This window comes from Staurois parvus, unplaced genomic scaffold, assembly GCF_062004578.1.
Source record: "Staurois parvus isolate SC_StPar_1 unplaced genomic scaffold, SC_StPar_1.0 ptg000282l, whole genome shotgun sequence".
Classification (NCBI taxonomy): domain Eukaryota; kingdom Metazoa; phylum Chordata; class Amphibia; order Anura; family Ranidae; genus Staurois; species Staurois parvus.
In genome coordinates, this window is record NW_028318078.1 from 8,696,744 (window position 1) to 8,717,117 (window position 20,374).

At 40.5% G+C, this 20,374-nt stretch overlaps 1 protein-coding gene across 2 annotated transcripts in view; it reads left to right on the forward strand.

The window, feature by feature from the left end:
* The window catches only part of NEK4 (NIMA related kinase 4), a 90,168-nt gene extending 75,375 nt beyond the window's left edge, over window positions 1-14,793 (forward strand). For both annotated transcript variants that reach the window (XM_089681905.1, XM_089681906.1), the window contains 4 exons: window positions 948-1,042; window positions 5,275-5,474; window positions 11,066-11,199; window positions 14,100-14,793. In XM_089681905.1, coding sequence (XP_089538031.1) covers window positions 948-1,042; window positions 5,275-5,474; window positions 11,066-11,199; window positions 14,100-14,192 — 522 coding nt within the window. In that variant the 3' untranslated portion in view covers window positions 14,193-14,793. The remainder of the gene's footprint in view (window positions 1-947; window positions 1,043-5,274; window positions 5,475-11,065; window positions 11,200-14,099) is intronic.
* The last annotated feature ends 5,581 nt before the right edge of the window (window positions 14,794-20,374 follow it).

The window sequence follows — 20,374 nt, forward strand, 5'->3', positions numbered from 1 at the left end:
CGTGTGGAATGCTTGATCCTGAATAATAGACCGGCACAGAAGATTTGAAGTCTGCACTGCATTGAAGGAGCATTTTGACAGAGAAATCCAAGATTTTCTGGATCGCTTCATTACATGTGAGGACACCTGGGCACATCATTTCACTCTGGAATCAAAACGAGCATTAAAGCAGTGGAAGCATGCGGACTCACCATCGCCAAAAAATATCGAACAATTGCATCAGCAGGTAAAGTGATGGCAAGTGTTTTCTGAGACAAACGTGGCATTCTTCATGTGAATTTTGTACCCTGTGATGCCACTGCCAACAATGAATATTACTCTTGTGTCCCGAGTGATGTGCATATACGTCTGCCAAAAAAACGGACTAGTTTGATCATTAAGGGTATCCTGTTTCTCCAGGACAAATCACAAAAGGTCATACTGCTCACCGCACTACGTGTACATTACAGCAGCTCAGCTGGGAGGTATTGCTACATCCCCCTTACAGCCTGGACCTGTTTGGATCCCTGAAAGAGTTCCTCCAAGGTCAGCATTTCAGCACTGATAACGAAGTGAAGCAGGTTGTTCCAGGATGGTTCTGGTGTACTGACAAATCTTTCTATGCTGAAGTTTTCTAGGCATTAGTTAAATGCTGGGATAAGTATAAAATGTAGCAGGGGAGTATGTCGAAAAATAAATCCAGTTTCCACTTCTTAAAATTATTTATTTTATTATATAAACTCAGAAGTCCCTGTTTGACTTTGACCTCATAACTTTCATTTTTTTAACAAAAGCAAGTAAAAAGTACCACAACAGTCCCTCCCATGTGCTCCTTCTTACAGCAAAATGTTTTATTCTATTTGAAAAGTACAAACAATTTACAAAATCTGAATTCATAATTGTATTTTTTTAAAAATTCCACTCTAGGGTTTCTGTTTACTAACCACTACATTTTTGTCATGATCAAGATGAAAAAACTAAAGCCTGCATGGCAATTGTCTGAAGAAGATTTAAGCTCGTCAACAAGTTCCACAGACAAATCTGAAGGAGAATGTAAAGAGAGGTAGGTGATTTATTTTGGTACTTAGATTTATGTGGCTATTTACACTTCATGTTATACAAAACCAGTGATTGAAGTGCTTTAGATTATTCAGATGATAAAATATATTTTGAGCTTCTGTTAAAGGAGAACTACAGCCAATGCTCGTACGTCTTCAGTTCGTTCTGCACTCTTGTGACCCGCTTTCAGCCAACTGCAGGCTAAAGACCACTGTTGGCTGATGTCATCCAGTCCAGGCTGGGGAAAGATTCCAACTTTAAAGTGGGGATCCACCCAGATGTCTGGACCAGCACCTGCGTTAGCCTCTCAGTGAGCTGTTGAGAAGCCTGAGCCAGCCGCTCCCGCTCCTTCCACAGTTCAGCGCTTTAGTGAGTGCTGGGGGGGCAGAGCACACAGCAGTGACTGCCAGTTACCGCTCTCTGTTCAGAGCTGCAGGGAGAACTGGATTGGATCCACCCTTGTAAGTATGATTTTTTTTTTTTCTTTTTAAATTATTCCCACTCATCTCTTTTCAGCCTTGCCCTCAAAGTTTCTCCAAAAGGAGGGATACAGCACCCAAGTTAGGGAAGCTGAGCCCTTTGTAGCAAAGGTAAAACAGGGCCAGAGAGCCCACATATTTTTTGATCATACAGTACAGGACTAGCGATGGAAAGGCCTGAAAAATGAAAAACATTTTTTTTTTGTTTTTTCGAAGCCGTTTTTTCCCAGAAAAAAAAAGTGTGGAATATGTTTTGTTACAATGATAAATACCTTATCTATCATATGGTTTTCAAACTATGTAACATAAAGACCTTAAAGAAAAATTTCTGAGACTTTATGTAAAGTCTTAAGTTCTTGCAAGTTCTCTCAGCTGAAGACAAGCAAATTATGGAATGCGATTCAAGTAACACTGTACTTCAATGCAGTTTTCAAACAAATGAAATGTATTTCTGCCACTAGGGGCAGGGGATAGGCTCCAGTGTAGTTTACTTGGGCTCCATCTTATGCCTCCTACAGTTGATTATTGGGATACAGTAGATGATTCTTTTCCAAATGCTTCAAGGATGACAAAACACATCCTTGCATGCCAGAGTTGCCTTAAAAACATTAGAAAATACTTTATGGAAGTAAATGATGAGGACTATAATGAAAGTGCAAGTAGCTTTTCCCTCGTTCCAGAAACTATCTTTCTGCTACTTCTGGATCATCACAAGGTGTTTCTTCACCAACACCAAATACAGTCCTTGTTATTCCATTTGCAATAGAAAATAACATTTTAAAAAGTATAGTTTTTTTACTGAATAAGCTGTAATTTTATTTCAAGCATAATACTTTTATATACGCTGCATTTCACCTTCAGTGTAATAAAATGACTTAATTTGTAAATCTACTACACACTGAATTTTTTTCAGTTTCTCCCAAAATTCTTATTTTTCTGGAAAAAACAGGGAAAACGTAATTTTTCCCATAACCCGGAAGTAGTAACATATGACCCTGCAGTCTAAGGCTGCGTTCTGTACTGTACTGAAAAAAAACAGATATTACAGGTTAGTAAAAAAATATTTTTTTCTGGCTGACCAGGGTAATTACAGGTGAAACTCAAAAAATTAGAATATCGTGCAAAAGTTCATTTATTTCAGTAATGCAACTTAAAAGGTGAAACTAATTAAAAAACAAAACAAAAAAAAAACCTGGTTGATGCTGCCACTCTCTGATTTTCCCCTCCTTCTTTCATTGTCCCCTATTAATTTGCCAATCGTACAGAGCAGTGGTGGCAAGTCTTCACATGCTCTGTTTTGTGTGTATTTCAAAAGAGAACATTTCCTCTATGATCTGAGCTGTTCAGGTCACATGACTTTGACATCACAAATGTGGGCGTATATACAGATCTTAAATGACAACCCAGTCCCTCCCTCCTCCTCCATGCCCAGTAACTACCAAAAAACACAGTGGATGGGATGTGACATCTTGATTGATGGAGGCACCGCCTCCTGGAAAAGTATGCTGCCTCTGCTGACGTAGAGAAGATACATCAGAAGGGAATCAATGCTCCTCCTAGCAGCTCACCCAGCACTCGGCACAGACACTTAGACAAGGCACGTGACCATTGTATATTGATGCAGAGAACAGATACTTAGTGATTTAAGTTTTCCAAAAGAACTGCACTGACATGATTTGGATAGTATGGTAGACCATATAAGGGCAATTGTGTGTCATGTGTTTATTATCACTTTAATGCTTTCTGTGTTACTGACCTGACACAAAATAAAGCATTCTTACATTTTTCTAACACTCGTATACAGAACCTTTCTTTGGGCCTGTGAATCTAAAGTATTGCAATAGAACTGCTATAAAGAATGCATTAAGTTGCCAATACTAGTGATACCATTTTTTGCCTTTATCCTCTTTTATTTTTAAATTCTGTTTATTGCCAATTGTAATTATTCCTGTGTAAAAAAACTTAATAAACATATAAGTAAGCAAATAATAAAAGCAAGTGAGTTTTTGGCATTTTGTCTGTGAGTAATAGATTTGATTCAGTCGGCCAGCTTCAACATACATTGCAATATATGCAAACTACATATAATATATTGTTTCTATAGTAGTGTGAGGGGTTTGATTAAAACATTTGTGAAACTAAAGTATTGCAGCTGAAAACAGTCAGATCATTGGCATTTTAAGACCAAGGCCAACTGATGTGAATAAACAATATATGTAAGTAAACATGCAGAATGAAAAAAATCATTTCGATTTGTTAAGTTACCAATTTAACTTTCTTGCATTTGCAATTAAATTAGTTTCGTTGCATTCGTTTTTGCTTGGATTATAATTTTTCTAATGGATTCAAAGTATTTAAATTACATTTTAAAATATTGAATCAATCTGAATTCATTGTGAAGAATATCTGGTTCTATTCTATTTTTTTAATTAGAATTTTGGACAATGGCTATATTCTTTTTATTTTATTCTATTCTTTTTCTATTCTGTTTTTTCTATTCTATTATTTTCTATTCATTTCTTTTCTATTCTATTATGTTCTGTTTTACTCTAGTCTTTTCTGTTCTATTCTTTTCTATTCTCTTTTATTCTATTGATTTCACAAGATGGCTTTATTCCTTCTATTTTATTTGAAATTTGAATTTCGGAAGACGGCTATATTATTTGTATTCTATTCTATTATTTATTTTCTATTCTTTTCTTTTATTTTCTATTCTATTCTTTTATTTTATTTTCTATTCTAATATTTTATTTTATATTCTTTTTGAAATTCTAATTTTTGAAAGACAGCTATATTTTTTTTCTATTTTATTGTATTTATATTCTTTTTTAATCTATTCTATTTTATTTCTTATTCTCTTTTATTCTAGTCTATATTCCTTTTTTTTCTATTCTATTCTGCTTTACTCTATTCTGTTCTATTTTCTAAATTCAAATTTTGGAAGATGGCTATATTCTTTCTATTTTATTCTATTCTATTTTTTTCTATTCTATACTTTACTACATCCGAATCTCTGAATGACGAAAATTTTGTCTGAATTTCAATTTGGAACAAAACGAACCACTCATATCTACATAAAAGTACCTGGAATAATAAATAAACAATGGACCCCATACTCCTCTAATGACAGCTGTACTTTAAATGCTTACTTTGTGAAAACTCTACTGCTGTTTGCAACATGTGTGCTCCTGGGGTACTATAGCTCTGTTTAATTTCAATATTACTTTGTCATGCAGATCCAAAAACTTCTTACCACGTTATATTGTGGGTGAAAACATGCTATATTAACCTCTTCACGCGGGCCACACACAAATGTGCGGCCTCCCAGCATCTGGGCCTAGATGCCGAGCAGCTTCACATTTGCGTTCTATTAAAAAAGGACATATGTGCCGAGAGCGCACCCCCTGCACGCTCCCAGCACACATGTCCGGTACTCACGGAGTCCCGATCTCCTCGCGTCACGGCAGTCACATTACCCTAGACCCTGCCTCCCGGCTTCTAAAACCCTTAAAGGGCCGGGAGGCACCGGCGTGAAGGGGTTAATCATTTTAATTTTATGTACAAAGGTTTGGTTACATTTCTTACTTTATTGTTTTTTTTCTTATGGCAAAGGTGGTGGTGTGTAAAATGTATTTTCCTGCATATTATTCTTGATCTTTCTAAACTTTGGTCACTAAAACCAATTAAAAGACCATTAAGCATAATAGCAATGTGTTCTTATGACCATAATTATATCTATTTCCCATTTTGCTTTAAGGAAAAGCTCAGACTCTGGAGATATGAATGACTTGGTTGATCTAATGACACAAACATTACACATGGAAAAGGACAGAGGACCACTGTCACCAGGTCCTCGTGATGAATTTCGAATCCACAGGAAATACAGAGACACATTAATGTTACATGGAAGAGCTGATGAAGGCCAAGAAGATGTCTTTTTTCAAGAGATACCATCAGGTGTGGAATCAATATCCCTTTCCTAATGAAAAATATTAGTTTATACTTGTTAGCCCACTCAGGGCAAGTAGCAATTCCTTCAGCAGTATATATCATAATGACACTTTAAAACTGAAGTTCACCATTTCCAGAAAATAGCCTATCCAATCATGGGGCTCTAGTATATATTACAAATCTGTGCAGCTTTGTAAAATGATAATTAATTTTAATATCTTGTAGGTCAGTGATGGCGAACCCGTGGCACGCCGAGCCTTATCTGTGGGCACGCCAGGAGAATCCAGCGGCGCGCTGTCTTCCCGACTGTAGTGTGCGTGACAGCCGGGTCCCAAGTGCGCATGCACAAGAAGCAGTGCTCTTTGTGAATGGTAAGGCGGTACCTGGGACACATGACAGATCCCAGAAGCCGCCGGACCAATCACAAAGCGCAGCGCTTCTCGCGCATGCGCACTGGGCATCCGGCTGTCCGACGAGCGCCCACACTACAGAAGCCGGGAAGACAGCGCGCGGCTGGATAAAGGAACAGGTAAGATCAAAGAACAACTCCGCGGAAGTAAGAGCGGGTACCTGTCAAATTCAGGTACCCGCTCCCCCTCCCTCCCCAAAGGTCAGCAGTCATCTCTGTGCTGTCCGCAGTCTCTGGTCATCCCTGTGCTGTCCGCAGTCTCTGGTCATCCCCTGTACTGTCCGCAGTCTCTGGTCATCTCCTGTACTGTCCGCAGTCTCTGGTCATCCCTGTGCTGTCCGCAGTCTCTGGTCATCCCCTGTACTGTCCGCAGTCTCTGGTCATCTCCTGTACTGTCCGCAGTCTCTGGTCATCCCTGTGCTGTCCGCAGTCTCTGGTCATCCCTGTACTGTGTCCGCAGTCTCTGGTCATCCCTGTACTGTGTCCGCAGTCTCTGGTTATCCCTGTACTGTGTCCGCAGTCTCTGGTCATCTCCTGTACTGTGTCCGCAGTCTCTGGTCATCCCTGTACTGTCCGCAGTCTCTGGTCATCTCCTGTACTGTGTCCGCAGTCTCTGGTCATCCCTGTACTGTGTCCGCAGTCTCTGGTCATCCCTGTACTGTCCGCAGTCTCTGGTCATCCCTGTACTGTGTCTGCAGTCTCTGGTCATCCCTGTACTGTGTCCGCAGTCTCTGGTCATCCCTGTACTGTCCGCAGTCTCTGGTCATCCCTGTACTGTCCGCAGTCTCTGGTCATCTCCTGTACTGTGTCCGCAGTCTCTGGTCATCCCTGTACTGTGTCCGCAGTCTCTGGTCATCCCTGTACTGTGTCCGCAGTCTCTGGTCATCCCTGTACTGTCCGCAGTCTCTGGTCATCCCTGTACTGTGTCCGCAGTCTCTGGTCATCCCTGTACTGTGTCCGCAGTCTCTGGTCATCCCTGTACTGTGTCCGCAGTCTCTGGTCATCCCTGTACTGTTAATTAGTTTGCACTACTGTACGAGTTGTTTTTTCTAAACCAAAAGCTCGATATTCAGGTTTCATTGCAGTGTTGGCACTTTGAAAGAAATAAGTTGGTTTTGGGTTGCAGTTTGGGCACTCGGGCTCAAAAAGGTTCGCCATCACTGTTGTAGGTCATTTGGGTCCCCTCAAAAGCCTGGCTAAAATAAATTGTTGCTAGCAACCCCCACATCCTGCCTTGTTACTAGATTGCAAAGATCATTGGTTTTTACTCCTGCAATGCTGGGAGTGAGCATTCAACAATTTTTACATCCTAACAAATCAGAGTGTGGGCGTTGCTAGTTAGAAGTTTTTTAGCCAGGTGTTTGAAGGGACCCAAAAGGCCTATAGGTAATACAATAAAAAATAATGACCATTTTACAAAGTTGCACAGAATTGTAGGCGCTAATGGGGCTCTTTGACTACAAAGGCTATTTTCTGGAAAAGGTGAACTTAGCCTATAACCACTGGTGCATTGCTTCCTAGACTGATACATTTTATTTACAATTTTAAAAATGACTTATTACTGCTTTTTCCAAAAAACACCTTTTACCTCTTTATTGTGAAGTATAGCATAGGTTTTAACTTTTTGTCTATGAGTGAATAGCCTCTCATCTTCAATGGTGAAATTTGTAACATCTGTGTCATATAGCGGGAAAGGGAGGGTTGCTTATTTCTGTTGATATCTACCATAACTTAAATTGACCCCTATTCCAACACATTATTCCCAATACCTAAAAAAAAACAAAAAACAAAAAAAAAAAACCCTTTAGCAACATGTTTCACCACACCAGATGACTTCCACATGGGGGAAATAACATAGTTACCGTATTTTCCGGCGTATAAGACGACTTTTCAACCCCTGAAAATCTTCTGAAAAGTCGGGGGTCGTCTTATACGCCGGTGCGAGCCGTGTGTGTCAGGGCGGCACTTTTTCGAGGGGCGGCGCGGCGCCGCCCCCCCTCCTCCTCCAACGGACACTAAGTACAGGGGTGGGCAGAGGGGCTGCTGTACCTTACCTGGCTCCGGTCCCACCACGATCCGGTCCAGGAAGCGCGGCTGCTCCTTCTTTCAGTTCGGCCGCTCGATGGTCACGCGGCCGCTCGGCTCCGCCTCCTCACCGATGATTGGGCGCCAGCACTGGAAAGGCACACAGGCAACCAATCACCGGCGAGGAGGCGGAGCCGAGCAGCCCCGCGAAAATCGAGTGGCCGAACTGGAAGAAGGAGCAGCCGCTCCTCTCCCCCACTGACACTAACGATGGGGCACTATTCCTCCTCCACACTGACACCAACGATGAGGCACTGTTCCTCCCCCACTGACACCAACGATGAGGCACTGTTCCTCCCCCACTGACACCAACGATGAGGCACTGTTCCTCCCCCACTGACACCAACGATGAGGCACTGTTCTCCCCACTGATACCAATGATGAGGCACTGTTCTCCCCACTGATACCAATGATGGGGCACTATTCCTCCTCCCCACTGACACGAATGATGGGGCACTATTCTCCCCACTGACACCAATGATGGGGCACTATTCTCCCCACTGATACCAATGATGGGGCGCAATTCCTCCCACTGACACCAATGATGGGGCACAATTCCTCCCACTGACACCAATGATGGGGCGCAATTCTTGCCACTGATACCAATGATGGGGCGCTATTCCTCCCACTGACACCAATGATGGGGCGCAATTCCTGCCACTGATACCAATGATGGGGCGCTATTCCTCCCACTGACACCAATGATGGGGCGCTATTCCTCCCACTGACACCAATGATGGGGCGCTATTCCTCCCACTGATACTAATGATGGGGTGCTATTCCTTCCACTGATACCAATGATGGGCCACTATTCCTCCCACTGACACCAATGATGGAGCACTATTCCTCCCACTGACACCAATGATGGGACACTATTCCTCCCACTGACACCAATGATGGGACACTATTCCTCCCACTGACACTAATGATGGGACACTATTCTTCCCACTGACTAATGATGGGGCACTATTCCTCCCACTGACTAATGATGGGGCACTATTCCTCACACACTGACACTAATGATGGGGCACCATCATTGGGGTCAGTGGGAGGAATAGTGTCCCATCATTGGTATCAGTGGGAGGAATAGTGCCCCATCATTGGTGTCAGTGGGAGGAGTAGTGCCTCTTCATTGGTGTCAGTGGGAGGAATAGCACCCCATCATTGGAATATCATACTGAAATAGCATACCATATTGAAATCAAATCTGATGTTTTTTTATTTGGTGTGCGTTGGAAGAGGGGTAGTCTTATACGGCGAGTATAGCTCAAACCCCATATTTTAACAGGAAAAGTAGGGGGTCATCTTATACGCCCAGTCGTCTTATACGCCGGAAAATACGGTAATAGTTTTTAATTCCTAGTGAAAATTGTTATAGCACATACCAAAATGTTTCTCCAAAAAAAGCCTGTAACTAACTAGAATCATTGCAATCAAAGTAAACCTTTCCTTAACTCTGACTGCATAAACTTTACAGTTCTATATATGGTTGAAACCTCAGACTCAGCCATCTATTAAGCCACTTCTATTGACCACTTCCACTTGTTCATGTAAATTGCATCCACAGAGCCTGTAAACAAATTACTTTTTTTCAACAGTCTAACTGCTACAAACATGAAAAAAAGATGGCACGTGCTTACTACAACAAAACTAGGCATAAATATATATTTCATTTCTACCTGATACAGATGGCCAATAATTTCTGTTTGACATTCACCACACTATTTGTGATTATGAGGCAGTAATGGTCATCCCTTAAAGGACAAGTGTACATTTAACTGCCTACACTACCCCACCCCTACCCAGACGGTTCACATTAGTCCATTGCAGAGTCATGGTTCTAATAATGCTAAAGAGAATTTTGTCCTGTTGGATGCATGCTGGAGTGGACCAGAGCTCTGCAACAGAGGTAAGTAAGTGGGGCTTATTAATGCAATTTAACTGAGATGGAGGGATTTAATACAGATGCTGGGTGCAATAACTAAAAACAAGTCATATACAAGCACACAATCAACATATAGTCATGCAAGTACCTTTTAATCAGCATTTAAACCATTACATATTCTACGCATGTGCAAGACCATCTAGCAAATGAACACCTGCCCTGGCACATCATAGCATTCACTCGGCACTCCAAGAAATAACAGAATACAACAGCAATATTCTTTCACTGTCAAAACCTCCACTTATTATCACACGACACACAGGAGGATATATCTTATAGTCATCACAATCTGCATAATAACACACACCAATAAGAGTGTGAGCATTACAGCAATATAATATATACACATCATTTGACAGCATCACATCATAGAATTAACACATTACCAAAGCTATGTGGAAGCTGGGAGGAACAAATCCCATCAGAACCAAACTGCCCAGGGGGGTCATGGGGAAGTCGTAGGCGAGACCTGTTGATGAGCCCATACAGCCTTGGCAAAAATCTCAGCGTCAGAGCGTCCTCTGGCCACGAGGGGGGGGGGGCTTCTACTGGTCTCACCCGGACTTCCGCCTTATAAATCCATTTTCTGGAAGCTGTCCAATAGTGGGCGGTGCCACACCCACCACAGGAGGAGCTAGCAGAAGGGTTCCGCAAGGATAACAGAGTCACGTTCAACCACCATATTAGTTATCTGAAAAGTCACACTTTTGCTTCTTATCTACCCCATGATTCTTTTCATCTCCCCCCAGACTTAAGGATTTCTAACTTAGGTGTCCTTAAACAGGTGTTTATCTCCTAATGTGAGGTTACTAGATGTTATAAACACATTTCATTCCATAAACAACTGTTTATCTTGCTCTCAGCAGAATATTTTGTGACTTTGTTCCTTTGACCTAGAGAAATGATACATCAGTCACTTCTCATGCTCCTGGCATTTGGACAACAATGCTTTATTGTAAAAATTACCCAAGAAACAAAGGGTCCAAGGCCAACACATTTCATAGGCATTACAGGGGGGGAGGGGGGCTAATGATATTTTAGTTAAAGGTACACCTGTATTTTAAAATGCTGTTTAGACATTTCATAGACAGGTGCTGTATAGACAGGAGCTGTTCACCCCAACTAGTCTGAGAACATTTCATTTTTTGTCATGTGCAGATAACTTAACTGTTCCTCAAAAGTTCCGCAGAATGATTGAGGCTTTGAGAACTGATGTTGTGAAGGGTCTTGGAGTGAAGGTCCTGGAACAAGTGTATGATGTCATGGATAAGGATGATGACAGACAGAAAGAGGTATGTAGGTCTTACATTGCTATACATATACTATAATATATAAACTCTTTTTTTTTTTTTTTTAGTGAAAAGAAAATTGAGCTTGGTGATGGCGGTCATTTTCATTATTCACCTCCCTACCCCTGCATTGTAAAAATAAAAACAGTGGGAAGCTGGAGGTCTGTTTCTAGAGTGCCCTGTATAAGCAGCGCTGCAGAAATAATCCTGGGTTGGCACGTTTTCACATTTGATGTCTGTGACTTTACTTGCTACATACTTGTCTGTGGTCAGAGTGTAGACAGATTTGCATAGTTGCTCCAGCATGAGAGCCACACTACTGTCAATGAACTAAAGGTCAGAAGTAGCAGCTTCTATATCGTTTCAGCACAAGTCTCTTTTTTAAGCTGATGTTTACCTTGATAGGTTATTGTGTCAGTACCCAGACTTGCTTAAAGCATTAACTTTATGTATGTTTTTAAACGATCTGTTATATGATACAATCATACATTTGTCTTAGTCATTCTGTACTCTGACCTCTTTTGGGACTACATATTAACATTTTGATTTCCTTTTTGACAAATAATTGGAGACAATGTTGGTAAAAAAAAAAAGATATCACTTTAATATTGCTTACTTTTTTCATTAGTAATTGCTAATTAATTGTCTTCACCCAATTTTACTTTCCTTTTCTTAACAACACTTCTTTATTTTCCTTTTTATTAACTTAGTTCCAGTGTTTTCTCCACCAGTGTCCCTCTTCACTGTAAAACACCTTCAGGGCTCTCTTTCCTTAGAAACTGTTTTATGGCCTGTGTTGATGGCATCAATTTGACATCAGTTTGAGAAGCTTCTGAGATCATTCAGAATTTGATTGGTGCATTTGACCTGCAGTTGATCCTTGTTTGACCTGCTTTAAGATATTCCTATAGGCTTGTGTCAAACAAGAAATCAAAAAGTGTCTATAGATTTCAAGAAGTACTAAATCATTACTAAGAATCCAAATGACAGTCCCCAAATTATCCACTTCATATGAAAGTCCCCAATAGTTCACCAGATCAATAGCAGTGCTTCAATAGTGTACATAGAATTAATAGAGTATCACATTCCAGTCCACCACTCCCATTTAATTACATGTAAACGATCGGCACAAATCTCTTTATCTGCATTCCTTCCTATGGTGTCCTTCATAACCACTGGCATTCAGTATTATTCAATCTGGTGGTTCTGTAAATGTAAGGCAGAAAAGAACTCTGATGCAATAACATAAAACCACTTAAAATTAATTAATCTTCAAATATACTACTCACAGGCAAATTTAAAATCATGAACATATCAAATCTCAAAATCATTGCATTGCAGCATCAACAGACTGTCCACCATGTCTTCTGTTAGTGTACCAGTGACACAGCATCTCACCTGACTCCTCAGTGTGTCTGAGCCTTGCCATCACTTTGGGGATGATGTCACTTCCAGTCACCGTGACGTCATTTGTCATCCCCAAAGTGACGCCAAGGATCCGACAAGCTGAGGAATCAGGTGAGACACCGGGTCACAGGCACACTAACTCATTTTGTGTAGTTTTGTATAGAGTAGGGAGGGGTTATAACATCTGGCAGATTTATATTGCTATCTGTGTTCTTATTTAGTAGTCTTACCCTCTCTGTTTGTCCTGGTGACCATTTGTATAAGAACAGAACATCATTGGAAACCCAAAATGTTACAGTTGACATTGGAAAAGGGAGTGAGGGAAAATCTTCCAGGGTAGACACCACTGATAAAAAATGATTTTCCCATGCTTTGGAGAAATTTCCTTTCATTTGTTGTGTCTCCAAGACAGGAAGTGAAAAAAAACAGCATTGACCTTCCCTATCCCCTTCCTATACACATTATGTCAGCCTCAAAATGACAGGTCTCCTCTAAAGGATAAGTTTACCTGTGGGAACATGTTACATGTAATGTATAAGAAAGAAGAGAGACAGACCTGTAGAAGGAGCAGCTAGCTCCGAGCACATAGCCTGTTTCTTCCTTTGTTTCCGACCTCTCCCTTTGGTGACATCACATCCGCCCTGGTCACAGACACTTCCGTTTCTGCTGGCAGCGTTCTGGGACCCTTCTAACACCCACGGTGGCCTCTATGGCAGTCGGATGGACTTCTGCAGGATGTGGATGATGGCGGAAAACCTGGAGATTATCCCTTACTGATGGGTTTTTTTACTTCTTATATACTTTTACTTCTTTTTTATATCTTACATACTTTTATGTATACAGAGGCTTATTAAATTGTGTTTAATACTGCACTTAGAAGGCGGCTCTCTCTCTTCTTTCTTATACATTATCTAAATAAAGTTGGCAGCTGCTTCCCAACCCGCCACTTGTAGTGACAGTGAGCTGGAGATCTCTCCAAACTCGCTATCACAATTTTTTTTAAAAAAGCAGCCATACGGGGCTCCGCCCAACAAGCTCAGAGTTCTGTGAATGGGAGAACTACAAGTACCAATAGCCTTTGCGGCTGTCAGTTTGTAGTTCTCAACTACCAGGGCGCTGTTGAGTGCTCTAAGTAGTTCATTTTTTTCTTCCTGTTAGCGTGTAATTGTCTGCCCTTGTGGGGTACGAGCAGACAGCTTACACAGATGGTCTGCAGGAGTCCTTCATTGCACCTGGGATCTGCTGATCGAGGGTGCAATGCTTTGCAGGCTCCTAATAACAAAAAAAATTATAAATACACATTTTTTTTACCTGCAAAAAGATGTGCATTTATCATTTTATTTATTTATTTTATTTTTTACAAAGGTGACCTTATCCTTTAAAATACAGTGCCATGATGTAGGTTTTAATGACATTAGTCAGAAAAGAAATTTATTCTCTATTTTTATCATTGATTTCAAAACATAACGCTTATCTTTTTTTTTCTTTTCTTGCAGTTGCATTTACAGAAAATACTTGGAGAGAAGTATGACGACTACAATCTGAAAGTGCGGCAGCTTAAATTTTTTGAAGATAATTCAAAATTTTAGATAAATAATTATAAGGGATTTATTGGAGCTAGTGCAAATGGGCATTTGAGATCAGTTTGTGGTACATTGTGAAGTGTTTGTGTTTTGTATCCCTTGTGACATTGACCTGAAGCATTAACACTGGAGGAATAAAAACAAAGCTCAAACTTGACTGTAACTGATCTAAAAAAAAAAACAAAAACATGAACTATCCCTAAAACTATTTTTTTTTTTACATATTTACAAAAAAAGATCACACTGTTCTCTTTTATTTTTTTTTTCTCTATGCAGAGGAAGTTTGAGGAGCAATAGTTTTTAATATTGCCACTTTTATACAGAAGGGATATTTAGAATCATGTTCATTTACAGAACAGTTTCACATGATAGATTTTGGAACGTTATGTTGTAATATAGACTTTTTTGGACTGTATGTTTTAATGTTCTTGTGCCTTATTCAAAACCTATCAATGTTTCCTGCCTTCTGAAATACAAAAATGTGATTTATAACATGTTTCTACCTATGACTAAAGTTTTTTGTTTTTTTTTGTCTTTGTAATAATGTTCATGTAGGTCAGCAGTCAATAACAGTAAAACCAAAATTGGGTACTGTCCATGTACAGAATGTAGTTTGTAAAGCCTCTTTATTGTTTTCCTCTCAGATGCTATCCCAGGTTACCCACAGTTTTAAAAAATTGCTTACTGGTTAAAAGGACCCTGTTGCCAGACCATTCATTTCATCAAAAATCTTCGCATATGATTATATGTGCATTTGAATGTAATATATGTATGTTATTTAACTGTAAATGTTTCCCTTGAGTAGACATCCTAAAGCCCCGATGATGCTGCTTGGCACCACCATCATAGATGTCAGCAGGCCTAGCAACCTCAGAGCTGTCACTCAAGGGATACTCTGTAGTATTCTCCTTTGCTCCTTCCCTGGCAGCTACATAAAAGTTTTTGTAGTGAGGCAAGGGTAGGGGTAGAGATGGTGGTTCAGTGTAAATTAGACACTCAGAAGAGAAGAGAGCATCATATGGCAGGATGGAGGGGACTGTTGTAGAGAATTGATTCTCCTGAAGTAGTAAAGTTTTCTGACAAGTTTAAAGGCACATTGCAAGAGATTAAAAATAATTTATGGAAAAGAAAAACATTGCACTATTTTATGCATGTAATATAATACTCATTACCTTTTTTCCATTCATTTGCATCGAAAGGAGTAGGGAGTCTTGCTGTTTCCAATGCATTGTCAGTTTTACTTTGTCCATGGAGGGACACAGGAATTCTGAAAGTCGGGTTATACTGCTATCTACAGAAGGCTAGGAAAACAGAAAAAAATGTTTTGAGCCAGCCCCTATATAGCCCCGCCTCTACACAGCATGCCTCGCTTCTTCACTAGCCATGTATATTTTTGATCTTTCCTAATGACTTTTTTCAAGATGTTTGATACACCTCATGAAACAATGACAAATAAAAGCAGCGCAAAAAAAAAGTGAAACACAATCGCAAAGTGGGAATATAATACAAAACTTCAAAAAATATACACAAATATTTAAATCATTTGACATAAGTTCACCAACTGAAAAATAAAAATTGTGATGAAGTGCAAAGTCCTTATTGATCCACCGAGATCACCACGTGAACAACATATCGATAATTGATTGAATAAAGTGCACTCAGATATCACCAAGTGCTCAAGAGGAAAATCTCCCCCAATTCAGTGTCACTCACCAGATATTGTAGCCCATCCAAACCTGATAGGCAATAGCGCTTGTGGTGAGTGTGAGCGTAGTACAGATCATCAATCAACAAGCCCTTCATCAATTAGAGATTGATATGATGGAGGGGACATCTTCCAAAGTATTACACTCCGGAATCAGGGAAAGATATGAAAGCAAACTCATAGCGTGAATCCATTAAAAATCATTTATTGAACATTTTCCTCCTGCAACCACTGAATGCCGGTGGGGGGGAATGGAGGAGAATGGAGAGGATCGGTTTCTTTATACAGTGCCTTGAAAAAGAATTCATACCCCTTTTCCACATTTTGTCATGTTACAGCCATAAGCGTAAATGTATTTTATTGGGATTTTATGTGATAGACCAACACAAAGTGGCACATAATTGTGAAGTGGAAGGAAAATGATAAATGGTTTTCAACATTTTTTACAAATAAATATCTGAAAAGTGTGGTGTGCATTTGTATTCAGCCCCCCGAGTCAATACTTTGTAGAAGCACCTTTCGCAGCAATTACAGCTGCAAGTCTTTTTGGGTATGTTTCTACCAGCTTTGCATATCTAGAGAGTGACATTTTTGCCCATTCTTTGCAAAATAGCTCAAGCTCTGTCAGATTGGATGGAGAGCGTCTGTGAACAGCAATTTTCAAGTCTTGCCACAGATTCTCAATTGGATTTAGGTCTGGACTTTGACTGGGCCATTCTAACACATAAATATGCTTTGATCTAAAGCATTCCATTGTAGCTCTGGCTGTATGTTTAGGGTCATTGTCCTGCAGGAAGGTGAACCTCCACCCCAGTCTCAAGTCTTTTGCAAACTCTAACAGGTTTTCTAAAATTGCCCTGTATTTGGTTCCATTCATCTTTCCATCAACTCTGATCAGCTTCCCTGTCCCTGCTGAAGAGAAGCATCCCCACAACATGATGCTGCTGTTTTCCATCACACGTAGCATTTTCCTTTTAGGCCAAAAAGTTCAATTTTGGCACGTCTGACCAGAGCACCTTCTTCCATGTTTGCTGTGTCCCCCACCTGGTATTTCGCAAACGGGACTTCTGATGGCTGTTTTTTTCATAAATGACTTTCTTCTTGCCACTCTAACATAAAAGCCATATTTGTGGAGTGCACGACTAATAGTTGTCCTGTGGACAGATTTTCCCACCTGAGCTGTGGATCTCTGCAGCTCCTCCAGAGTTACCATGGGCTTCTTGACTGCTTCTCTGATTAATGCTGTCCTTGTCCAGCCTGTCAGTTTAGGTGGATGGCCATGTCTTGGTAATTTTGCAGTTGTACCATACTCTTTCCATTTTCAGATGATGGATTGAACAGTGCTCTGTGAGATGCTCAAAGCTTGGGATATTTTTTTTAATAACCTAACCCTGCTTTAAACGTCACCACAACTTTATCCCTGACCTGTCTGGTGTGTTCCTTGGCCTTCATGATTCTGTTTGTTCTCCAACAAACCTCTTCACAGAACCGCTGTATTTATACTGAGATTAAATTATACATCGGTGGACTCTATTTACTAATATTGTGACTTCTGAAGGAAATTGGTTCCACTAGATTTTAGTTAGGGGTATCAGAGTAAAGGGGGCTAAATACAAATGCACGCCACACTTTTCAGATATTTATTTGTAAAAAATGTTGAAAATCATTTTCCTTCCACTTCCCAATTATGTGTCACTTTGTGTTGGTCTATCACATAAAATCCTAATAAAATAAATTTATGTTTTTGGCTGTAACATGACAAAATGTGGAAAATTTAAAAGGGTATGAATACTTTTTCAAGGCACTGTATGCCGCCTCTCCTGTCCAAGTGTAAAACAGAATGTGACAGGGAAGCCACATGGGCCCCCTGGAGTATGGGGCAGTGTTCCCATTGTGACCCATGATGCTAAACCAGTAATTTGGGGCATGTAGTAAAAACCTCTCTCAACTATGCGGTTTTACCACACCCCAAACTGCAAATATAAACAAACACTTACTGTCCTCAGCCCCCTATAAGGCTGCTTCCACACTGCAGGAAAACCTATGACTTTCCTGTGGGTTAGCTGTGCTTTGCCATAGACTTCTATTATATCTTGCGGGTGTGGTACACTTTCATAAAGGGCACCAAACCTGCAGGATATAATAGACGTCTATGGCTCAGTGCAGCTAACCCACAGGAAAGGTGCAGGTGCACTATGCTGCATCCGCAGATCAGTAGTAAAACAGCCTAATAGTGGTTAACCCCTTTTTACAGGTGCTAATATGCCCATTGCAAAAATGCAGTTTTTGTGTTTAATACACCGACCTTCTTTTCCTCTTTGCTGGTATCGCCCTCTGGCAACGACTCAGTGCACTCTCATGCTCTGGGATGGTGGGTCAGCAAGTCCAGGTTGCAATCAACGGGTTGTCAACCCCGGGCCTGTGCTTTTTTTGGTTTGAGGTTGAGGGCCACAGGTTGAGCACCGCTGCTCCAAGTGCACTCTGTAGAGTATAGCTCTGATCTTCCCGAGTCTGTTGCCATCTCTTATTCAGATTTTGCTCCTGGAGAGGTTGGTTTTGAGGCACTTGCAGATGACAAATTTACAATCTAACCTGGTAGATGCAAGTCTAAGGTAGCATGTGTTTAGCGTATCAGTCTGTTTTTTTTTTTCAAAAGGGTCTTTTAGAGCTCCCACAGCTCAAAGATCTTTCTGTTATACCTTCTGTTTAAGTCATTCCTTGAGAAGCAATGGAAACACTCCATGGGATCCTGACAGTGCCAGGCAGGAGCATTGGCATTGAGCATTATTGCCAGGGGTAAAGCTTTTTGTTTCAGCAAAGTTGAGCTGGAGCAAGCTAAATGTCAAAGAGATCAAAGTATATGAATTCATCCTGCAGAGAAATCACAAAAATGTCTGTTATCACACAACCTAACCATGCAGTAGATAATTTCCTCCACATCACTTCCGACTAGAAAAGCAACACTTTCATGGGCTTTTATCAAGCATTCTTGAAGCTTTTTCAATGCTTTAAAAACACATCATAAATGCTATAGGTGTGTTAACGAGCATTGCTTCAATCTTCATAATCAACAAGTGAGCCCTGAAAGTCCTGGGGCTGATGGTAGCCTCCACTGGAGGCAGTCCCATTTGACCAGGTTACTCCAGCCTCCTTCAAAACAACATCCTGACATCATGGGGCCAGTCAATCCAGTGTTTGGACAGACCATGCCATTGACAGCAGGACCCAGTTGTCCCTGGCTGATCAGTCGGTTTCTTCAATCGTGAAACTCTTTCCTTTTTGTCCTTTGGAAGATCCTCATGATGGATGCTAAGCTGTTAGGTTGCAGAGGAGTCATGGGCACCCTGCTGGTTGATCACAGGTGGAATCTCATCTTCCGATTAACATCCCGAAGCTTCAATTTGACTGCCTTTGCATCATTTGCTCATCATGTTGGAAGGTCAGCTGACCTAGATGCAGTAGAACAATGCAATGGCCGTAGCATACACCATCCATCAGGAAAAAAACTCTTAAGCTTTGCAGCAGCAAGACAAAAAAAATCTAAGCCAGAGACTTCAACATACCAAACTGCACATGGTCTAGGTGCTTGAAATGTTCAAGTTTTTTTTCTATTTGAAATATACAGTGAATGAAATAAGTATTTGATCTCCTGCTGCTTTTAAATGTTTGCCCACTCACAAAGAAATGATCAGTCTAAAAATCGAATGGTAGGTGTATTGTAACACTGAGAGACAGAATAGCAACACAAAATTCAAACAAATGCATGTCTAACAAATTATGCACTGATTTGCATGTTCATGAGGGAAATAAGTATTTGATCCCCTTCACAAAACATGACTTAGTACTTGGTGGCAAATCCCTTGTTGGCAATCACAGAGGGCAGACGTTTCCTGTAGTTGGCCGCCAGGTTTGCACACATCTGAGGAGGGATTTTGACCAACTCCTCTCGGCAGATCCTCTCCAAGTCGTTAAGGTTTGGTGGCTGACATTTGACAACTCGAACTTTCAGCTCCCTCCACAGATTTTCTATCAGATTAAATTCTGGAGACTGGCTACACATCCTATGTTTAAAAGGAAGTTTTTCAATTTATTCACGTTTCACATTGCACGTAATACAATACTAACCATTTTTCCCTGGTCAGCATGTTTCTCTCTTTCTTTCTTTTTTCTTCACTAATATATGTATGGTACCAATTTTTACTTGTTACAACCATTGCCAGGTTGCATTGTCGATTATGGTTTAAATATGTGGATGAGGACATAGAGGTCTCTGGGATAGACTGCACCACTTTTTTTTTTATTCAATTATGTTCTATCTAGGCATATAGTCAGCCAATAGCTGCTTCCTTTCTATAATCATAAGCAGGTAGCGTGGGAGGCTTATCCTTATATATTATATATATATTTTCCCCTGTCTTCAGTTTGTTTTGTATAGAAGACTACTAGCCACACTTGTTACTATAGGAAAGCTCACATTTAGAGG